General features: G+C 41.6%; 2 protein-coding genes across 2 annotated transcripts; both read right to left on the bottom strand.

Moving 5' to 3' along the window:
- Positions 1–9,016: 9,016 nt before the first annotated feature.
- LOC119323918 lies at positions 9,017–13,854 on the bottom strand. The gene is made up of 2 exons (XM_037597631.1): positions 13,572–13,854; positions 9,017–9,640 (listed from the first exon to the last, which is right to left on the bottom strand). The coding sequence occupies exons 1-2, from the start codon at positions 13,852–13,854 to the stop codon at positions 9,234–9,236; spliced, it is 690 nt and encodes a 229-aa protein (XP_037453528.1). The 3' UTR covers positions 9,017–9,233.
- A 100-nt stretch (positions 13,855–13,954) lies between these two features.
- On the bottom strand, positions 13,955–15,230 carry LOC119323917 (dehydrin COR410). The gene is made up of 2 exons (XM_037597630.1): positions 14,845–15,230; positions 13,955–14,744 (listed from the first exon to the last, which is right to left on the bottom strand). The coding sequence occupies exons 1-2, from the start codon at positions 15,103–15,105 to the stop codon at positions 14,226–14,228; spliced, it is 780 nt and encodes a 259-aa protein (XP_037453527.1). The 5' UTR covers positions 15,106–15,230; the 3' UTR covers positions 13,955–14,225.
- Between the last annotated feature and the right edge of the window lie 3,006 nt (positions 15,231–18,236).

Raw genomic sequence — 18,236 nt, 5'->3', positions numbered from 1 at the left:
AGGTGGCTATAACTTTTACATATGATCTCGGATTGATACAATTTGTATATCAAAATCGATCATTTCGACGAGGCGAAGACAATTTGTGTAGATCAGTTTTCCATATGAGGTCGTCTCGGGGGCGCAATCAGCCAAATAGTGTTGTGGACACAAAATCTCAGTATTTCGAACACAACTTCGGCCTTAGAAATGAGATCGGATGGCTATGACCCAAATATCAAAGTTTCTCCTCTTGATGATACAGAAATTTCTCACTTTGAGCACTTTTCCATTTAAGGCCTTCTTAATTATGTTTTTAACCATGCCAAAATCTGGTGTCAACACGTGCCTCCCTGTTTTTCCGCAAAACTTTTGTGCCGAAAAATAACTTGCACGAAGTTTTTCTAAGCGCGATGTCAACACTCCATCGGCCATTTTTTACATGCTTAGGATGATAAGTATATATCCGCCATTTATATTAGGAACAAAAGTGAAGCTAATCGAACATATAATGATTTGGTAATATCCTTTCATGATGTAAGAAATTGTATTGCATCCATGGATTGAAATAATCCCATTGAGGGTAATCAATCATACCTGATGAGGAATTCCATAGCATAGGCATCAACGACATAGTTGAGGAACATGGATAATGTGTGGACCGAAGATGTTGAAACCTTCGGCTTGGTCCTTCGTAGGTTTCACCCTTTTCCTTCTTCACCTTTGCCGCACTTCTTGTAATGAAAGCTTGCACATAATTATTATTTTGTGTACTTCCTTTGGGAACCCATGCCATGTTCCTTTCTTCAAGTTCTTGTGCACTAAGTTTTTATAATTTCTTCTTTTATCAATATGATAAGCCGAGTGAGCACCCCGGTTGTGATTTTGTTTGAAGCAATGGCAATTCATATTTACCTTGTGCACTCTCAACTTTGTCTCTTCAGATTTGGCACTTGATTGACTTGTCTCATTTCCTTTAGTAGCCAATGTCAACACTTTAATTGACTCCTTTTCATTTGAGATCGAATTTGAAGTAGCACTCTTACGACCATCTTTTTGACATGGTAAACTTGCTTGAACACCTTTTTCTTGTTCCTTGAGCTCCGGACCGATCCCTTATGATTGAAACGGTCTTTGACATGTGCTTGTTCAATTGTTGATCTTTTTGGAGCTGCATAATGTTTGTGAGATGGTCTAAAATAAGATGAATAATGCGTCCTTGTATCATACCTGTCCCACGATGGATATGGATTTACATTATCATAGGAAGGTACCCGTGGCATTGGCATTGGCATTGGCGGCACAAAATATGGATACAAATATACTGCATTATAATTCTCATTTTGCCAATACCGATCCTCGGGTTTGCGCCTAGGGGGTGGTCTTGATGCTCTTGAATTACTTGGCTGATAAACACTGTTCTCCTCACTTATCTTCTGATATTTTTCCAATAGCTGCGCGAAAGTGACTTTCCACTTTTTACCTTTGTGCTTACCTTGGCCTTTGCTTTCTTTGGTTGTGCTTGCACCGATCTTTGGATTTTCTTGTTGCCCCCCCAGTACGTGGCTTATTTTGCGCAACCTCGATGCAATTTTCACCCTCAAGAATATTATCGTTGTGCTCTCAAACAACTTCCTTACTTGAAAGCTAGATCCCATTATCCACAATTTTTACCTTCTCATGTTGAAATGGACCGGTTTGAAGCAGCCGATGCAAAAATCATTTGCCATCAGGACCAATCGGAATAGACTGGTCATCTCCTGGTGTCTCAACAAATTTCAATCGCCCTCTATCAATGGCCAATTTGACTATTTGACGAAACATGTTGCAATCCTCAAAATTATGCTTGGAAGAATCATGCAATTTATGATACATTCGTCCTTTGATTGATGGCTTGACATGGTGATCTAATGTAATTATTCTTCAGCAACAAGTCAAATATTTGATCACACATGATTGAATTGAAGGTATACTTCTTGTTTTCTAGCCGATCTTGGTGTCCGAAGAGCTTTGGAGTTAAGCAAACGAATGGTTCAAATTTGGAATATCCCCATTTGGCTATGCAATGTGTTTTGCACCCTATCACAGATGTATTTTGGACAAGATATTATATTGACATCGGATTTCTCAAAAGAATTTGACCTTGGCTTTAAATTTCTGAGACGAAAATAGTTAGAATACACATGTCTCAATTGAGACTAAGTGCAAGCCAAGTATGAAACAAGCAAAGCTACCCACTTAGATATGAAATTTTGATAAAGCAACGGGGAAATCTTTAGCTGCAATAATAAGTCACTATCGGTCTTTACAAATGGCACAATAGGTCGACCTATATGTTCTATAACAATTTTATTGCAAACAAGTAAATTTCCCTTCTTCATTGGTCTTTCAAAATTAATTATGAGAATTTTTCTTATAGAAGCATCAACAATAAAGTTGCGACCAAATCGGAAGATAGGTAAATCACTTGCTAGACATACCTTTTCAAACACATTGGGGGAGCATGATATTTGCGTTACTTGAACGATATGTTGTTCCTATTTTGAATAGCTCCCCAACACCTTGTCGTCCTGTTTTTCTAGAACAGATTCGGCATACGCAATATTTGATTTGGTCTTTTCAATAGCCGAATTAACTTTGTTATCCTAATCACCACCTTTTTTGACAATTCTATCCACACCCAATTTGATTCTCTTTTTGACATAATCTAGCTTGGATGGTAGCAGAATTAATAGGCTTTCCCTTTTTTATTAATTCATGTAGAACAACATTGCATTCGTCCCGAAAAGACGTAAGATTTTTCTTAATGGCCCATTCTGGATAGAATTGCCCCTTGACACTTTTAGACTCTTTTGGTAACGAAATGTCACCAAAATTCTGTAATTGTGCAGGGTAGACATTGTATGCTACGATACTAGGTGAAGACACATGTGATCCTATAGATTTTTTCACTTACTCGGCTATTTGCGTGAAGGTGGGAAGCCGAATTATGAATACCTATAGTTGCATATGGTGCCAAAAAAATTAGTAGCATGAGGTGTAGCATATGATGATTGAGGGTAATTCGCCAGATAACTAGTAGTAGCATGGCCAATTCACCTATCCACCGGCATGTTTTGATTAACATATTGCAAGCTAGTTGCCGATGAATAAAAAGGTGAAACACTTTGTTGCATACTATCGGAAGTTCCTATGTGAGGTGTTTCAACTTGATTAACGAAACTCATCATGTTGTTCATCGGCATATGAATTTGTGGGGCTGCCGATGCATGGGAGTTGGTATACATATGTTCCATGTTGCTAAAACTATATGAGACAGAAGCATGGAGATTTTGTTGCATCGGCTCTTGCACATAATTATATGCATGATTGATAAAGCTAGGGCTAGCCGATACATTATGCTCATTAAACGATCTAGCAACAACGTATGCATTATTTGCATCTACATAAGTGAATTGGGTATTCATGTTACCTTTGAGATTGCAAACCCTAGATGATGATCTCTTCGAAGCAAGAACGGGTCGGAGATCGTTCAAAGCTTCGTCCCCAGCGGAGTCGCCAAAAAGTGTGTTTGCACACAAAAACGTTGTTGGAAATCATTACATGCAAAAGAAAAAAAAATCTACGCACACGCAATGATCTATCCATGGAGATGCATAGCAACAAGGGGGAGAGTGTGCCTATGTAACCTCGTAGACCGTAAGCGGGAGCGTTTCTCAACTAGTCGAACTTCTTCGCGCGTCAACCGATCAAGTACCAAACGCACGACACCTCCGTGTTCTGCACACGTTCAGCTCGGTGACGTCCCTCGCCTTCTTGATCCAGCAAGAATTCGAGTTAGTAGATGAGTTCCGTCAGCATGATGGCATGGTGACGGTGATGGTGAAGTGATCCTTGCAGGGCTTTGCCTAAGCACTACGAAAATATGACCGAGGGTATAAACGGTGGAGGGGGGGCGCCGCACACGGCTAACAATTGATCTCTTGTGTGCTAGGCGCCCCCCTACTCATATATATAGGTGGGAGGGAGAGGGCATAGTCCAAGGGGTACCCCAAGTAGGTCAGAATCCTACTTGGGCTCCTGCCCTTGGCCGCGCCCCCTGCCATGTTTGTCAGAGGGGGAAGGAAAGAGGGGGGAGAAGGAAGGCAGTGAGAATCCTAATCCACACTTACCTTTCCCTTCTCCCTTTCCTTCTCCTCCTTAGGCCGACCCATATGGGGGGCACACCAGCCCCTTGTGTCTGGGGTGTTTCCCCTCCTAGCAAATAAGGCCCATATCTTTTGTCGGGGGTGCGCGGAATCCCTTCCGGTGACCCGATAAGTACCCGGTACCCCTGAAACACTTTTGGTGTCTGAATACCATCGTCCTATGTATCAATATTTACCTCTCGACCATTTTGAGACTCCTCGTCATGTCTATGATCTCATCCAGGACTCCGAACAACATTCGGTCACCAAATCACATAGCTCATATAATATTATATCGTCATCGAACGTTAAGCGTGTGGACCCTACGGGTTCGAGAACTATGTAGACATGACCGAGGCACCTCTCCAGTCAATAACCAATAGCGGAACCAGGATGCCCATATTGGATCCTACATATTCTACTAAGATCTTTATCGATTGAACTGTTATGACAACATACGTAATTCCCTTTGTCCATCGGTATGTTACTTTCCCGATATTTGATCGTCGGTATCTTCATACCTAGTTGAATCTCGTTACCGGCAAGTCTCTTTACTCGTTCTATAATACATCACCTCATGACTAACTCCTTAGTTGTTTGCTTGCAAGCTTATGATGTGTATTACCGAGAGGTCCCAGAGATACCTCTCCGATACTCGGAGTGACAAATCCTAATCTCGATCTATGCCAACTCAACAAACACCTTCAGAGATACCTGTAGAGCATCTTTATAATCACCCAGTTATGTTGTGACGTTTGATAGCACACAAGGCATTCCTCTGGTACCCGGGAGTTGCATAATCTCATAGTCGAAGGAATATGAATTTGACATGAAGAAAGCAATAACAATAAACTGAACGATCAATATGCTAAGCTGACGGATGGGTCTTGTCCATCACATCATTCTCCTAATGATGTGACCCCGTTATCAAATGACAACACATGTCTATGGTTAGGAAACCTTAAACATCTTTGATTAACGAGCTAGTCTAGTAGAGGCTTACTAGGGACACGGTATTTGTTTATGTATTCACACATGTATTTAAGTTTATGATCAATACAATTCTAGCATGAAAATAAACCTTTATTGTGAATAAGGAAATATAAAATAACAACTCCATTATTGCCTCTAGAGTCAATAATCTAGTTCATATCGCCATGTGATTAACACCAATAGTTCACATCGCCATGTGATTAACACCCCCATAGTTCACATCGCCATGTGACCAACACCGAAAGGGTTTACTAGAGTCAATAATCTAGTTCAAATCGCCATATGATTAATACCCCAAGAGTAAGGTGTGATCATGTTTTTCTTGTGAGAGAGGTTTAGTCAACGGGTCTGCCACATTCATATCCGTATTTATTTTGCAAATTTTTTATGTCTACAATGCTCTAAACAAAACTACTCTAGCTAATTTCTCTCACTTTCAATATGTATCCAGATTGAGACTCAGAGTCATCCGGATCAGTGTCAAAGCTTGCGTCAACGTCACCCTTTACGATGAACTCTTTGTCACCTCCATAACCGAGAAACATTTCCTTAGTCCTCTTTAGGTACCTAACGATAATTTTGACCGTTGTACAGTGATTTACTCCTGGATCATAATTGTACCCCATTGCCAAACTTATGACAAGGTACACAATAGGTCCGGTACACAGCATGGCATACTTTATAGTACCTAAGTTGAGGCATAGGGAATGGCTTTCATCTCTCTCTATCTTTTGCCGTGGTCGGGTTTTGAGTCTTACTCAACTTCGTACCTTGCAACACAGACACGTACCCTTTCTTTGACTGATCTATTTTAAACTTATTCAAAATTTTGCCAAGGTATATACTTTGTGAAAGTCCTATTAAACGTCTCGATCTATCCCTACAGATCTTGATGCCCAATATGTAAGTAGCTTAACTGAGGTCTTTTACTGAAAAATTCTTATTTAGGTATCCTTTTATGCTATCCAGAAATTCTATATCATTTCCAATCAACAATATGTCATCAACATATAATATCAGAAATGCTACAGAGCTCCCACTCACTCTCTTGTAAATACAGGCTTCACCAAAAGTCTGTATAAAATCATATGCTTTGATTACCTCATCAAAGTGTATATTCCAACTTTGAGATGCTTGCACCAGTCCATAGATGGATCACTGGAGCTTGCACACTTTGTTAGCACATTTAGGATCGACAAAACCTTCTTGTTGCTTCATACAACTCTTCTTTAATATTCATTAATTAATGCAGTTTTTGACATCCATTTGCCAGATTTCATAATTATAAAATGCGGCAATTGCTAACATGATTCGGATGGACTTAAGCATCGCTACGGGTGAGAAAGTCTCATCGTAGTCAACCACTTGAACTTGTCGAAAACACTTTTGTGACAAGTCGAGCTTTGTAGATGGTGACATTACCATCAGCGTTTGTCTTCTTGAAGATCCATATATTCTCAATGGCTTGCCGATCATCGGGCAATTCCACCAAAGTCCACACTTTGCTCTCATACATGGATCCTATCTCAGATTTCATAGCCTCAAGCCATCTGTCGGAATCTGGGCTCATTATAGCTTCTTCATAGTTTGTAGGTTTGCCTTGATCTAACAACATGACTTCCAGAACAGGATTAACGTACCACTCTGGTGCGGATCGTGCTCTGGTTGACCTACGAGGTTCAGTAACAACTTGATTTGAAGTTTCATGATCATTATCATTTGCTTCCTCTCTAGTTGGTGAAGGCATCATGGGAACAGATTTCTCTCATGTGCTACTTTCCAATCCGAGAGAAGGTGCGATTACTTTATCAAGTTCTACTTTCCTCCCATTTACTTCTTTCGAGAGAAACTCCTTCTCTAGAAATGTTCCATTCTGGGAAACAAAGATCTTACCTTCGGGTCTGTGGTAGAAGGTGAACAAATTTATAAAATGTTCATGTTTTCAAATTTTGTTCACAAATTGAAAAATGTTCGTAAAACTCCATAAATTTTGTTTGGGAGTTTGAAAAAGTGTTCCTATTCCAAAATTTGTTCAAAAATTTCAAAAAATGTTCATATTTACAAGTTTTGTTCGGAGTTTCGAAAAATGTTCCGTTTCTGAAGTTGTTTGCAAATTTTTAAAAATGTTCATTTTTTCAAATTTTGTTCTGGAGTTGCAGAAAATGTTCGCGTGAAAAAGTTGGTCGTGTTTCCAAATTTTGTTTTGAAATTTGAAAAATTGTTCCTGTTCAATTTTTTGGGTAGTTTAAAAAATGTTTTCCGTTCTAAAAAATATGTTCGCATCTCCAAAATTCATTTGTGTGCTGAAAAATGTTTGAGTTTTCTCAGAATTTGTGGACAAAATAATGTTCGAATTTGATAAAACATTCACGTTTTGTTTTTGAAAAAAAGGTCTTGTGTCCGAATTTTTTAAAGATGTTCGGATCGGCGTTTAAGTTTTCTTAAGATGTTGCAATGTTCTGTGATCAACAAAGCTAGCTAGCTCAACTGTTTCGAGGTGTATGCTCGTAAGCAGCAGGTCTTGTGTTCGATTCCTGGCAACACATCTTTTTTTATTACACCGTGAGCTACTGTTCGCGAGAGAGATGAGCCAGCCCAGTCTGTCGATCCCCTATGCGATTGCTCGAGTGCTTGACGCAGAGAGCGTTACATAGGAGCTCTCGTATATGAGGTCCCCTGATCCAAATCTCGGTTCCGTCCTTTTTAGATAAAAGGCCATGTGTATTTTGACCCCGAATAGAAGCCCATGTCAGTATTTTTGAAATTTTTTTCAAGTACACGGACATTTTTGGTTCATTTCATTCCAAAAATGTTCACCAATGTTAAAAAATGTTCATTGAATTCATTTTTTGTTCATGGATCAAAATTAAATTTTTTTATTTAAACTAAAATTTTTTCAGCAACTTTAACATGTGTTCATTGATTTTAAAAAATTGTCCGTCAAATTGAAAAAAATTTCATCCATTTTTCCAAAAGATTGTTCTTGAATACAAATTTTGTTCATCAAGTTAAAAACATGTTCATCAAATTAAAAGTTTGTTGTTCAAATACAAAAAACTACTAATCATTATTAAAAAATGCTCATAAATATTGTTCATCAAAATAAACATTGCTCAGTAAATAAAAAATGTTCATTCTTTTGAAATCACAAACATTTTAGAATTCAAGAACTATTTTTGACAATTCAATTTTTTAAAAAACTTTTGAACCTTTTTGTAATCCCAAATTATTTTAACATAGAATAAAAAAATGAAAAAGGGAAAGGAAAAGTAAAAACGAAAAAAAGAGGGGGCGTCCAGCCCCGCAAATGGGCCAGCCCAAACTGGCGGGCAGGGAGAGGGTGCGTGTGTATTTTGACTCCTGGTCCATATATGAGGTCCCTTGATCCATATCTCGGTTTCGTCCTTTCTAGATAAAAGGCCATGTGTATTTTGACCCGGAATAGAAGCCTATATTTATCCAGAAGCCTACAAGAATATTGCATGACTTCTTGCGCACGAGGAAAAAACAATGTAACGATATTATTTCTTTAAAGAATCCGCAAGCTGCCATGATTTTATAACATAAGGCATCAAAAGCATCGGTTCAAAATCTTGTAAATCCAAATAAAGACAAAGGGAAGTTGAGGACACTAGTTTACCATATACCACAAGCAAAACAAAAAGTAAGATCAGTCTGTTGAAGTCGAAAGTCTATTAGCCAAGCAAAACTCACGAACGAACATATAATCTTCTGCAGCTCTGAGTCCCAAAACCCAGTTCTATGTTCTCCAGTTGTAATTTTTATCACCTCTAGTGTTCTCTGTCCTGCCATGTTTGATGAATAGATTGAAATTTTTTAGACTATCAGGAGGGTAAACACCCCCCCTGGTTCCATTTTTCATTCAAAACGAAACCAGAGCAGAATCTGTTACATGACTCCAAGTTTACCAAACCAAGAAATAGAAACTAGAGAACCGGCAAGCCAACTGCCCCAAGTGCAGTTATTACAGACCACGTATCCTTTCCAAACTAAGATCAACGAAAGTTCAAGCCGGGGTCTTTCCGTACTCCAGCCCTGAATAGTGACCAGCATCTAAAGCCCCAGCACCACCCCAATGCTGCTCCTCAGCGCTTCCATCTCCATTGCTTTGTGGTACTCACCACTCTTGATTCGCTTGATTGCTTGGATCGAAGACAGCGGCAGCTCCAGCGGCGTGATGGGACTGAGTGAAGACATGGTCTTGAAGCTCCTCCCAGGGCTCCTAGGAGGCGAGTAGTGCCCTTGCGACAGCTTACCGGAGCTCACTCCTCCTATCCACAACGACATTTTTGTGAGAGAACCTTGGCTCAGGACACCTTCAGTGTCCATGCCATCAGTCACCCCATAGTCAGCAGGAAAGGGGAAGTGAGTATCGATGCTATCTTCTGCAAGATGAGTTTCAGGTTTTCCAGCTGTGGGTACTTGAAAAGGATCATCCACCTCTTGAGGGTTAAATGGATCTACCACCAAATTTGTTTAATGTCAGACCACAGTACACCATTAAAAATCATGGAGTTTCTGTACTTCCAAATGCACCACATTACACAGGCACACACTGAATTTAAGACTAAATGCTTCTTATGTGCTGGCCAATATCTAGCCACAGACAAGTAGGTAGCACCTAATTCACAAGAGAAAATATCAGAGATACCAAACCAGATCTGTTTAGCAACCACACAGTGGAAAAGTAAATGATCTACAGTTTCATGTTCATTGCAAAATAAGCACTCTGGAGGTTTCACAATGCCTCTTTTTAAAATATTATCTTTAGTCATTAGCTTATTATGAGACAGTAACCAGAGAAATACTTGCACTCGAGGTGGGATGACTATAGTCCATACAGAAGGTATGAAAACAGGCTGCACCCCTCGGAAATTAATCACATTATAAAGCGAGCTAGTAGAGTAAACCCCATTATTCTCATATTGCCAGATCAGAGAATCTTCTCCTTCAGAGAGCACAGTGCTTCTGATGATCTGTTCTAGACAGTACCAATCCTCCATCATGGCAGCTGAGAAGGTCCTCCTAAAGGTCAATTTTACATTTGTGCCATCCCAGGTTTGAGCTACAGTCGCACCTTGTTGGTGACATATAGTATATAGGGGCCAAAATTGAACTGACAAGGGGGATGTGCTAAACCAAATATCCTCCCAAAGTCTAATTTTGGTACCATCTCCTATTTGCCATCTATATCAAAACTTTAAAGCTTTAGCTACCCACATAACACCTTGCCAAAATTTGGAGGTATTTTGTGTGCTAGCAGCAAAGATGTTTGGGCTCCTTTTTAATGTATTTACTATCAACTATATCTCTCTAGATTTTGCCCCCATCCTGGGTGTATCTCTTCACCCAGGTGCCCAAGAGACATAGGTTTACATCCCTGATGTTTGGGATACCTAGACCACCATACTCTTTCTTCATACAGACTAGATGCCAATTAGCAAGGTGTAACTTCCTGTTCCCTTCAAAGTCACTCCACAGACAGTGAGCCATCTGACTATTGATTAAGTCAAGTGCCCATCTAGGAAATTTAAAGAAAGCAAGCAGGTATACAGGGATACTTGCAAGGCAGGTTTTAATCAAGACAATCCTGGCAGAATAGGAGAGTAGCTTTCCTTTCCACCCTGCCATTCTCTTGAGGATTTTATCAATAAGAGCTTGTATGTCCTCTCTTCTAAGCTTGTCATAATGAAGAGGAATGCCTAGGTATTTTATTGGGAATGTACCCACAGTACAGCCCATGATGTATTGAAAGGGTTTAATCTCTTCCTCAGATAGACCTATAGGTATGATTTCACTCTTAGTGTAGTTAATTTTCATACCAGAAACGTTCTCAAAGCAAGTCAAAATAATTTTGAGTTTAGCTGCTTTTTCTACATCATTATCTAGGAACAGGATAGTGTCATCTGCATACTGCAAGCAGATGACCCCGCAAGGGATGAGATCAGAGCATAAGCCTTTCACTAGGTCATGTGATGCAGCTTTAATTAGCATCCTGGTCAGAACATCAATGACAAGATTAAACAACAAAGGGGAAGCAGGGTCCCCCTGTCTAAGCCCTTTATTAGTAGTAAAAAAGTTCCCTTCTACACCATTAATCTTCACACCAATAGACCCTAGCTGAGTAATTTGTTTTATCCAATTAATCCATCTAGGGCTGAAGTTTCTTTTCTCCAGCACCTCATACAAGAAGTCTAGATTAACTTTGTCAAAGGCTTTTTCATAATCTAGTTTAATCACTGCACCAGAATTACTAGAATGGACAGTAGAGTGCAGCACCTCATGTGCTATGACCACACTCTCCAAAATAAACCTGCCTTTTATGAAGGTAGACTGGTTACTGGAAGTGAGGAGGTTCATCAACTTGGCTAATCTATTAGTTAAAACCTTTGTAAAAGTTTTAAAAATACAGTTCAGAAGGCTAATTGGTCTAAAAAATTTCATACTAGTAGCATCTTTCTCCTGAGGGATTAGAGTGATCATAGCAAAGTTAAGTCTATATATGTCAAGCTCTCCTTCAAAAAAATCTTTGAAGAGAGCCATAATATCAACTTTCAAAATCTCCCAGAATTGCTGGAGAAAGAGGAAAGAAAGGCCATCAGGACCAGGGGCTCCATCTGAGTAGGATCCAAAAACAGCCTTTTTTACCTCTTCTTCAGTAAAAGGGGCTTGAAGGGATAGATTATCCTCATTCTTGACTTTCTCTCCTTCAGAGAAAAAAATCATCACTGAGTCTACTGAAACCGTTTCTCTCTTCCTTCTTAAAAAGTTCTTTATAAAAAGAGGTGGCAATTTCTAGCATATCTCTAGTTTTAGTGACATTGCCATTAGGGCCTTCTAATGCATGGATCAGTGTTTTCCTTCTCTTTGGTTGGCTACAGTTTGGAAGTACTTAGTATTCCTATCTCCTTCTAAAATATCCTTGTCCCTAGATCTTTGTTTGGCTTTAATCTCATCTTTCAGCCAAATTTGCTGAAGATCCTGCAGTATCTTTTTCATCCTATCAACCTCAGGTTCTGATAACTGTTCAGTTTCAGCCTTGATATCTAGAGAATCATATTCTAGTGTGAGGCTGGCTTTATGTTTCCTAAGCTCAGCCTCAATATTTTTACTCCATCCCTTAGGAAATTTCCTGAATCTCCTAGCTTTCACCTGCCAAATATCTATAGCTTTCTTCTCTTTAACATGGGCTGTCCAGTTTTTAATAACTAATTCTCTGAAATCTGCCCTCAACAACCACCACTTTTCAAATTTGAAACTGGTGGGTTTGGGGGGGCTATTTAAGCCAGAGTCCCACAGCAGTGGGGTGTGATCACTTCCCACTCTGGGCAGGGCTTGTGAGCTACTCAAAGGGAACAAAGCTTCTAGCTCTGTATTGCAGAAAATTCTATCTATGGTGGTCATAACCAGATTACTTTGGTTATTGGCCCATGTGAATTTTCTGCCAGACATTTTGATCTCTAAGAGACTCCAAATCTCTATCCAGGCATTAAACTTATCACACCAGTGGTGATTGATGTTGCCATTACTTTTATCTTGTTGATATCTAACCAAGTTAAAATCTCCTTCTATCAGGGTAGGCTGGTTATCATCTATAAACAGGCTATGGAGCTCAGAGATGAAAGCATCTTTCCCTTCATCATAAGGTGAACCATAAACATTAATCAGTCTAAACTTGATCCCACTGGATCTAACAGTGAGATTACATGAGACAGAGAACTTAAAGGAACTCCAATTGTTCACTTCATAAATGTCTGCATCCACACCTACTAGGATCCCTCCAGCAGATCCTTCAGCAGGCAGGTGGTGCCACACAAAATTCCTGTTATTGCTAATAGATTTCAAGAAAGCAGAAGAGAGCTCTTCTTTTTTTGTTTCTTGGAAGGTAATAACACAAGCTTTGGTCTTGCTAAGTACCTCCACTATGCAGGTTTTCCTCCCTGGGGCAGTTATGCCCCTAATGTTCCAGAAGAGGCAATTCATCTAAAAAGGCTTTTCTTAGGGTGCTTGCCCCGTCCATATTTTGGAACTTTGGTCCAGATCCCACTATAATCTACTTCATTACATGTGTCTCCATTACACCCTTCAGATGTGTGTGAAGAGTCTGTAAGATTATCTAAATTATCAGGCAGTTTTGAAGCTATATTGGTCTCTCCAATCTGATTTGGGCCCCCCTGGCTGGTGCCGGCCACTTTCTTATCTAAACCAGATGAAGCATCTATATGAATGTCAGCTCTACAGGACCCCACAGGTCTCTTAGAGTGCTTACTTTTCTTAGCTATCTACCAGCTTTATTTAACTCAACTACATCTACTTCTACACCTATTTTTTGAGCAGTAGCAATAAATTCAGGGTCAGAGAAATTCTTAAAAGAGTTATTGAGTAGAGTACCTTGATAAGTGTCCTTCTCCTTCTCCAGGTTCTGGATCTTCTTCTTGTTGACAGCTATCTCCAACATGGTTTTCCCTCCTACATCAACTCTGGTACTTCTTCTTTGCACTTGCACTGGCCCCCATTTTTTTGATGTGTCCTTTTGAGCTTCCAACATTTGTTCAATGGTATCTTGGGTGGGGTTGAGTACCACTTCAGTCCCATCATTGGTGATCTCTTCATTATCTTCTATCAGGTTGTTATAGATTAAAATTTTCTCTCGCAACAAAAAAAAACACACCATCTTTCGAGCAACAATTAACACGTACAACACAACAATATATTTCTGGCAAAAAAAAACGCAACAATGTACGCTATATATCTTCACAAAATGCAACAATATGTACTGGGCGGAAATCTTTAATATCAAGGCATAATGCCCAGCAAATAACCAATACACAAGCGCCCATAATAAGTAAACAAACTTAACAACATCCAGGACCTGACTCTGAACCAAACTGAAACACAAGCATCCGTCACTGAACGGGCTTCACGGACCGAACCTTCAAAGACGATCAACCCCTCCCACCTTGACACCAACTTAACGTAAAGCAAACACAACACACGCCAACAATTCAATCGAGGTCCGGTCACGAGTCTCGGGCACGGCGGCGATCAAGCGCTGGGCTTGTGCTCGCCTGCAGCGGCGGCGGCCTTGTCCTCCTCCCCTGTCTTGTGGTAACCAGGCAGCTTGTCCATGATCTTGCCCAGTAGGCCCTTCTTCTCCTTCGCGTCAGGGCTGCTCACCTCCTCGGCGGCTGGCGCCGGCGCGTGCACTGGTGCTGGAGCAGCGTGCGTGACGGGCACCGGAGCAGCGTCCTCCGGTTTCTTGTGGCCGCCGGGCAGCTTCTCCTTGATCTTTTCCAAGAAGCCTTTCTTCTCCTCCTCGGGCACTGCCGGTGCCGCCTCTGTCTTCACGTCACCGTCGATCTTTTCGACGACGACGTCGGTGTCATGGTGGGTCTGCACAGACGCGGGGGCCGCCGGTGCGGGTAGGCCCGTCACGTGCTCACCCTCGGTGTCCTTGTGGCCGGGCAGCTTCTCCTTGAGCTTCTCCTTGAGACCCTTCTTCTTCTTCCTCTTGATCACCTCACCGTTGTCATCGATCACCTCCTCCTCTTCCTCGTCACTAGACTGCACAGACGATCAATCACGAGGTCAGTGACCGCAACAACCATGCCATATCCGAATTTGCTAATACAGCAAAGCGCTAGTAAATCATGTTTGCACTTACCGAGCTGGAGCTGGAGCTGGATCGGTGCAGCTTGGAGAAGAGGGTCTCCTTCTTCTCGCCATCCTCGTGCTCCTCCTTCTTAACCTCGGGCTCTTCCACGGAGACCTTCTCCATGCCGGTGACCAGCTCCTCCTGCTTCTCCTTGTCCTCCTCCGCCTTCTTCTTGCCGAGGAGGTTGCCGAGGAGGCCCCTGTCTGTCACCTCCACCTGCTCGGCGGCCTCACCTCCCTGGTATGACTGGGTGCTCCTCTCATCCTCCATGATCGAGATCGATCGGTGCAGCTAAAAGGTCTTCCGGGAGCTAAAGAAAACAACAGATCAAGTATTGGTTCTTGGCTTGTGGCTTTTGCTTTGGCTTTGTGACTGATGAAGGTGTCCAGGCCAAGAGGCTTCCTTATATAGCCGCTGTCAAGGAGGTCGATCGGGAGCCGCTGCCGAAAGGTGTACATCTGTCCTCTGTAGCGCTGTACGTGAGGACACAAGCAGGAAAGAAGGACGGTTCAACGTTGCGAGTGACAGCGTGTCGGCCGGAAATAATGGCGTGACGAGGCAGCGCGTGAGCCAGTGGAGCCCCGACGCATGTCGTGGGGCGGTCAGTCCAACGTGGCGAACGCGCCATCGACGGCATCGGGAGAGGTCGGCGGGCGCCATGTGGAGTGGTGGGCAGTTACGCTCACCGAGGCGTGGCCCGGTGCGAATGGTCGGTGGGGTGCTCCCTCTGGCCTCTCTCCGTGGCGTCTCCTCCGCATCCGCTGCCGACGGGACGCTTGTCCACGCCCGTCGCTGTCCGGCAATACTTTAGGGAGATAATTCAACCAATTGATTAAGTGATCGATCGATTTTGGAACAGTGGCGTGAGCCATTTTGTCCACAAACGATTGGCCGATTCTTAAAAAAAACACAAACGATTGGCCGGGTTTATTTAAGTGGTTGTGTGGCATTAACATTGATTCTTTTGGATGCTCAATCACCAGTAGCGGACGAAGATAAGAGTTCGTGGTGGATTTTGTTAGTAAATGAAGGGTTGCAAGTTGGCAATGGATGCACGTCGGGAGAGTGATTGCACATGACCAGGACGACGAGAGGAGTCTAGAAAGAGAGCCCGACGTTGACATGTGGGGTCGAAACGTTTATCCGCTCACCGGCCCGTCGTGCCGAACCTAGCAAAGCGGGTGGGATTGGGTTTCCTTGCTTGAGTGGATTTGGTCCGGCGGGGTTGTTAAGAATAGAATAGTTGCTTATTGATTAAGCTAATTAGGATTAAGTTAATTGTTAGATAGGTTGCTTAGTCCTCAAGCAACCATGTACTTCCTTGGCTCTCAAGGCAACTATATAATTTCTTGGCTCTCAAGTAACTATGCGTTTACTTGACTGCCAAGCACCATGTGTACTTCCGCCTGGGTATAAATACCCCACTTCTATCATCAATAAAGACTAATGGATCATCTTTCATTCAAACTCTTTCGTTCTTTACTTTTCACTTAAAACACGTTATCATGCACTTTGCTCTCCTATCGAGCAATTTGGCCGGACAAGAGAAGAACAGATCTTGTTGATCCCCAACGATCCAAGGATTAAATGCCTTGATCAGGGGAAGAAAAAGCAATCAGCCGAAGAAACAGATTCGGCAGAAGCAGAAAATAGAGCATTGAAGAAGTTTATTAGCACATGGAAAGACACGGAAGCAGATTCAAAGTCTTCATCTAATTGCCACGCAATCAGGTGCTATTATCTAATTTTCTTTTCACTGATTCCTGCACACAATCGATTCTACTGGGAGTAGTTGGCTTGGAGCATGGCAGCTTTGTCCTCGCCGTACACAGGAGAATCACCACGGCGCGGCTCATAGCCCGGCGGCACGAGCGCGGACGCTAGCGGCCGGAATCGCCCTACAGCGCACTAATCCTCCTCACGCGGCTGTAGCCTCCGGCTGACTGCTGCCAACGGGCGTACGTGGAGGCGTGGTCTCAGACTCCGACAGCGGCGGCGCCATCTGGCGAAGCAGCCCACGGCGCAGCAATGGCCTTCGGCCTCGGCGCGGCGCGGAAACGACACGGCCGCGATGCCCTTCAGTGGCGCGATGTCCATGGCCTTCGGCCCGGCGGCGGTTCGCACCACCCGGCATCCAGCACGCCATGACATCCTTCTCAAAGCGACGCTACGGCGACGGCAAATCCCTAAACGCACGGGAGAAGAAATTGGGGAATCTTATCCCTTTTGGCTCCGTTTTCAATTTAGTCCTTTCTCCCAACGACGTATAAATCCCTGTAAATTATTGTACAACCATCAGGCTTTCTATTTTCCGGATTTTAACCTTCAGGTTACTATTATTCACTTTTTAAGTCTCGGTTTTTATGCACACGTTTGGACTATACCATAAGTTCTTTCCAAATGGCATAAAAATATAATTATGCATCATTTACATCAAGTAAATATCATTTGAAGCCTCATGCTCATATATTACATAAATATGTAATTTATTAAGTCTTGCATGTATATGTCTTACCACAGTAATAATAATGCAAAAGAATGTTTTGCGTATATTTAAGGCATCATCTTAGGACAACAACTGTTTGCACAAAAATACTTTTCCTTGCAAATCATAAGAATTATTATGTCATACTTAATATGACTAGCCCAAATTTTATTTGTGAATCACAAGGTATTGGTGGCATCTACTATATCATTTGCAGATTATCCATCACTACTGTGAGGTCTACATCTTGCCATTTGAACAAGATGACTACCTTCAAAGTACTTTTCCAAATATTAATATTATATGTGACTACCTCGAGATATCATAAGGTAATAGTGGCATCTACTATAAATTTTTACAGACTATCCACTATTACTGCAAGGTCTACATCATGTCACTTTAACAGATGATTACCTTCAAAGTGATTTTCTTAAATATAGCATAACATAAGATAATAGAGATATGAACATCTACTGACAAAAGTCAGACTATGTTTTCTATTACTGCGAGATCTACACCGCATCCGGTGATTATCATCAAAGTGTTATCCTATATAAATTGAGGTCTACACATATGGCTATAAGGCATCAGCCAAATTAAAACTTGCTCATCCGAAGCATTTATTGTTGTTGTTCACTAATTTTTTTTACTCTCATAGTATATTATCTTGTTCACTATTGTTGTTGCTCATCCGGTGATTATCTTGCATACTTGTTATATGCCGAGATGGTATTTTTGTGCTAACACGAACTATTCAAGCCTCAGCTTGCTTGAATATGTGATGGAAAACTATGCAAATATTTGCATATACCAGCGATTACCTTCTATTACATTGGTAAAATACATGGCAGAAGAGCCTATGTCACTATTTTTAATTATAGTGTCGTCCATCCATCAAGATGGATACCATAATTTA

This window comes from Triticum dicoccoides, chromosome 6B (genome assembly GCF_002162155.2).
Source record: "Triticum dicoccoides isolate Atlit2015 ecotype Zavitan chromosome 6B, WEW_v2.0, whole genome shotgun sequence".
Lineage (NCBI taxonomy): Eukaryota > Viridiplantae > Streptophyta > Magnoliopsida > Poales > Poaceae > Triticum > Triticum dicoccoides.
This window is presented reverse-complemented; position numbering and strand designations above follow the sequence as displayed.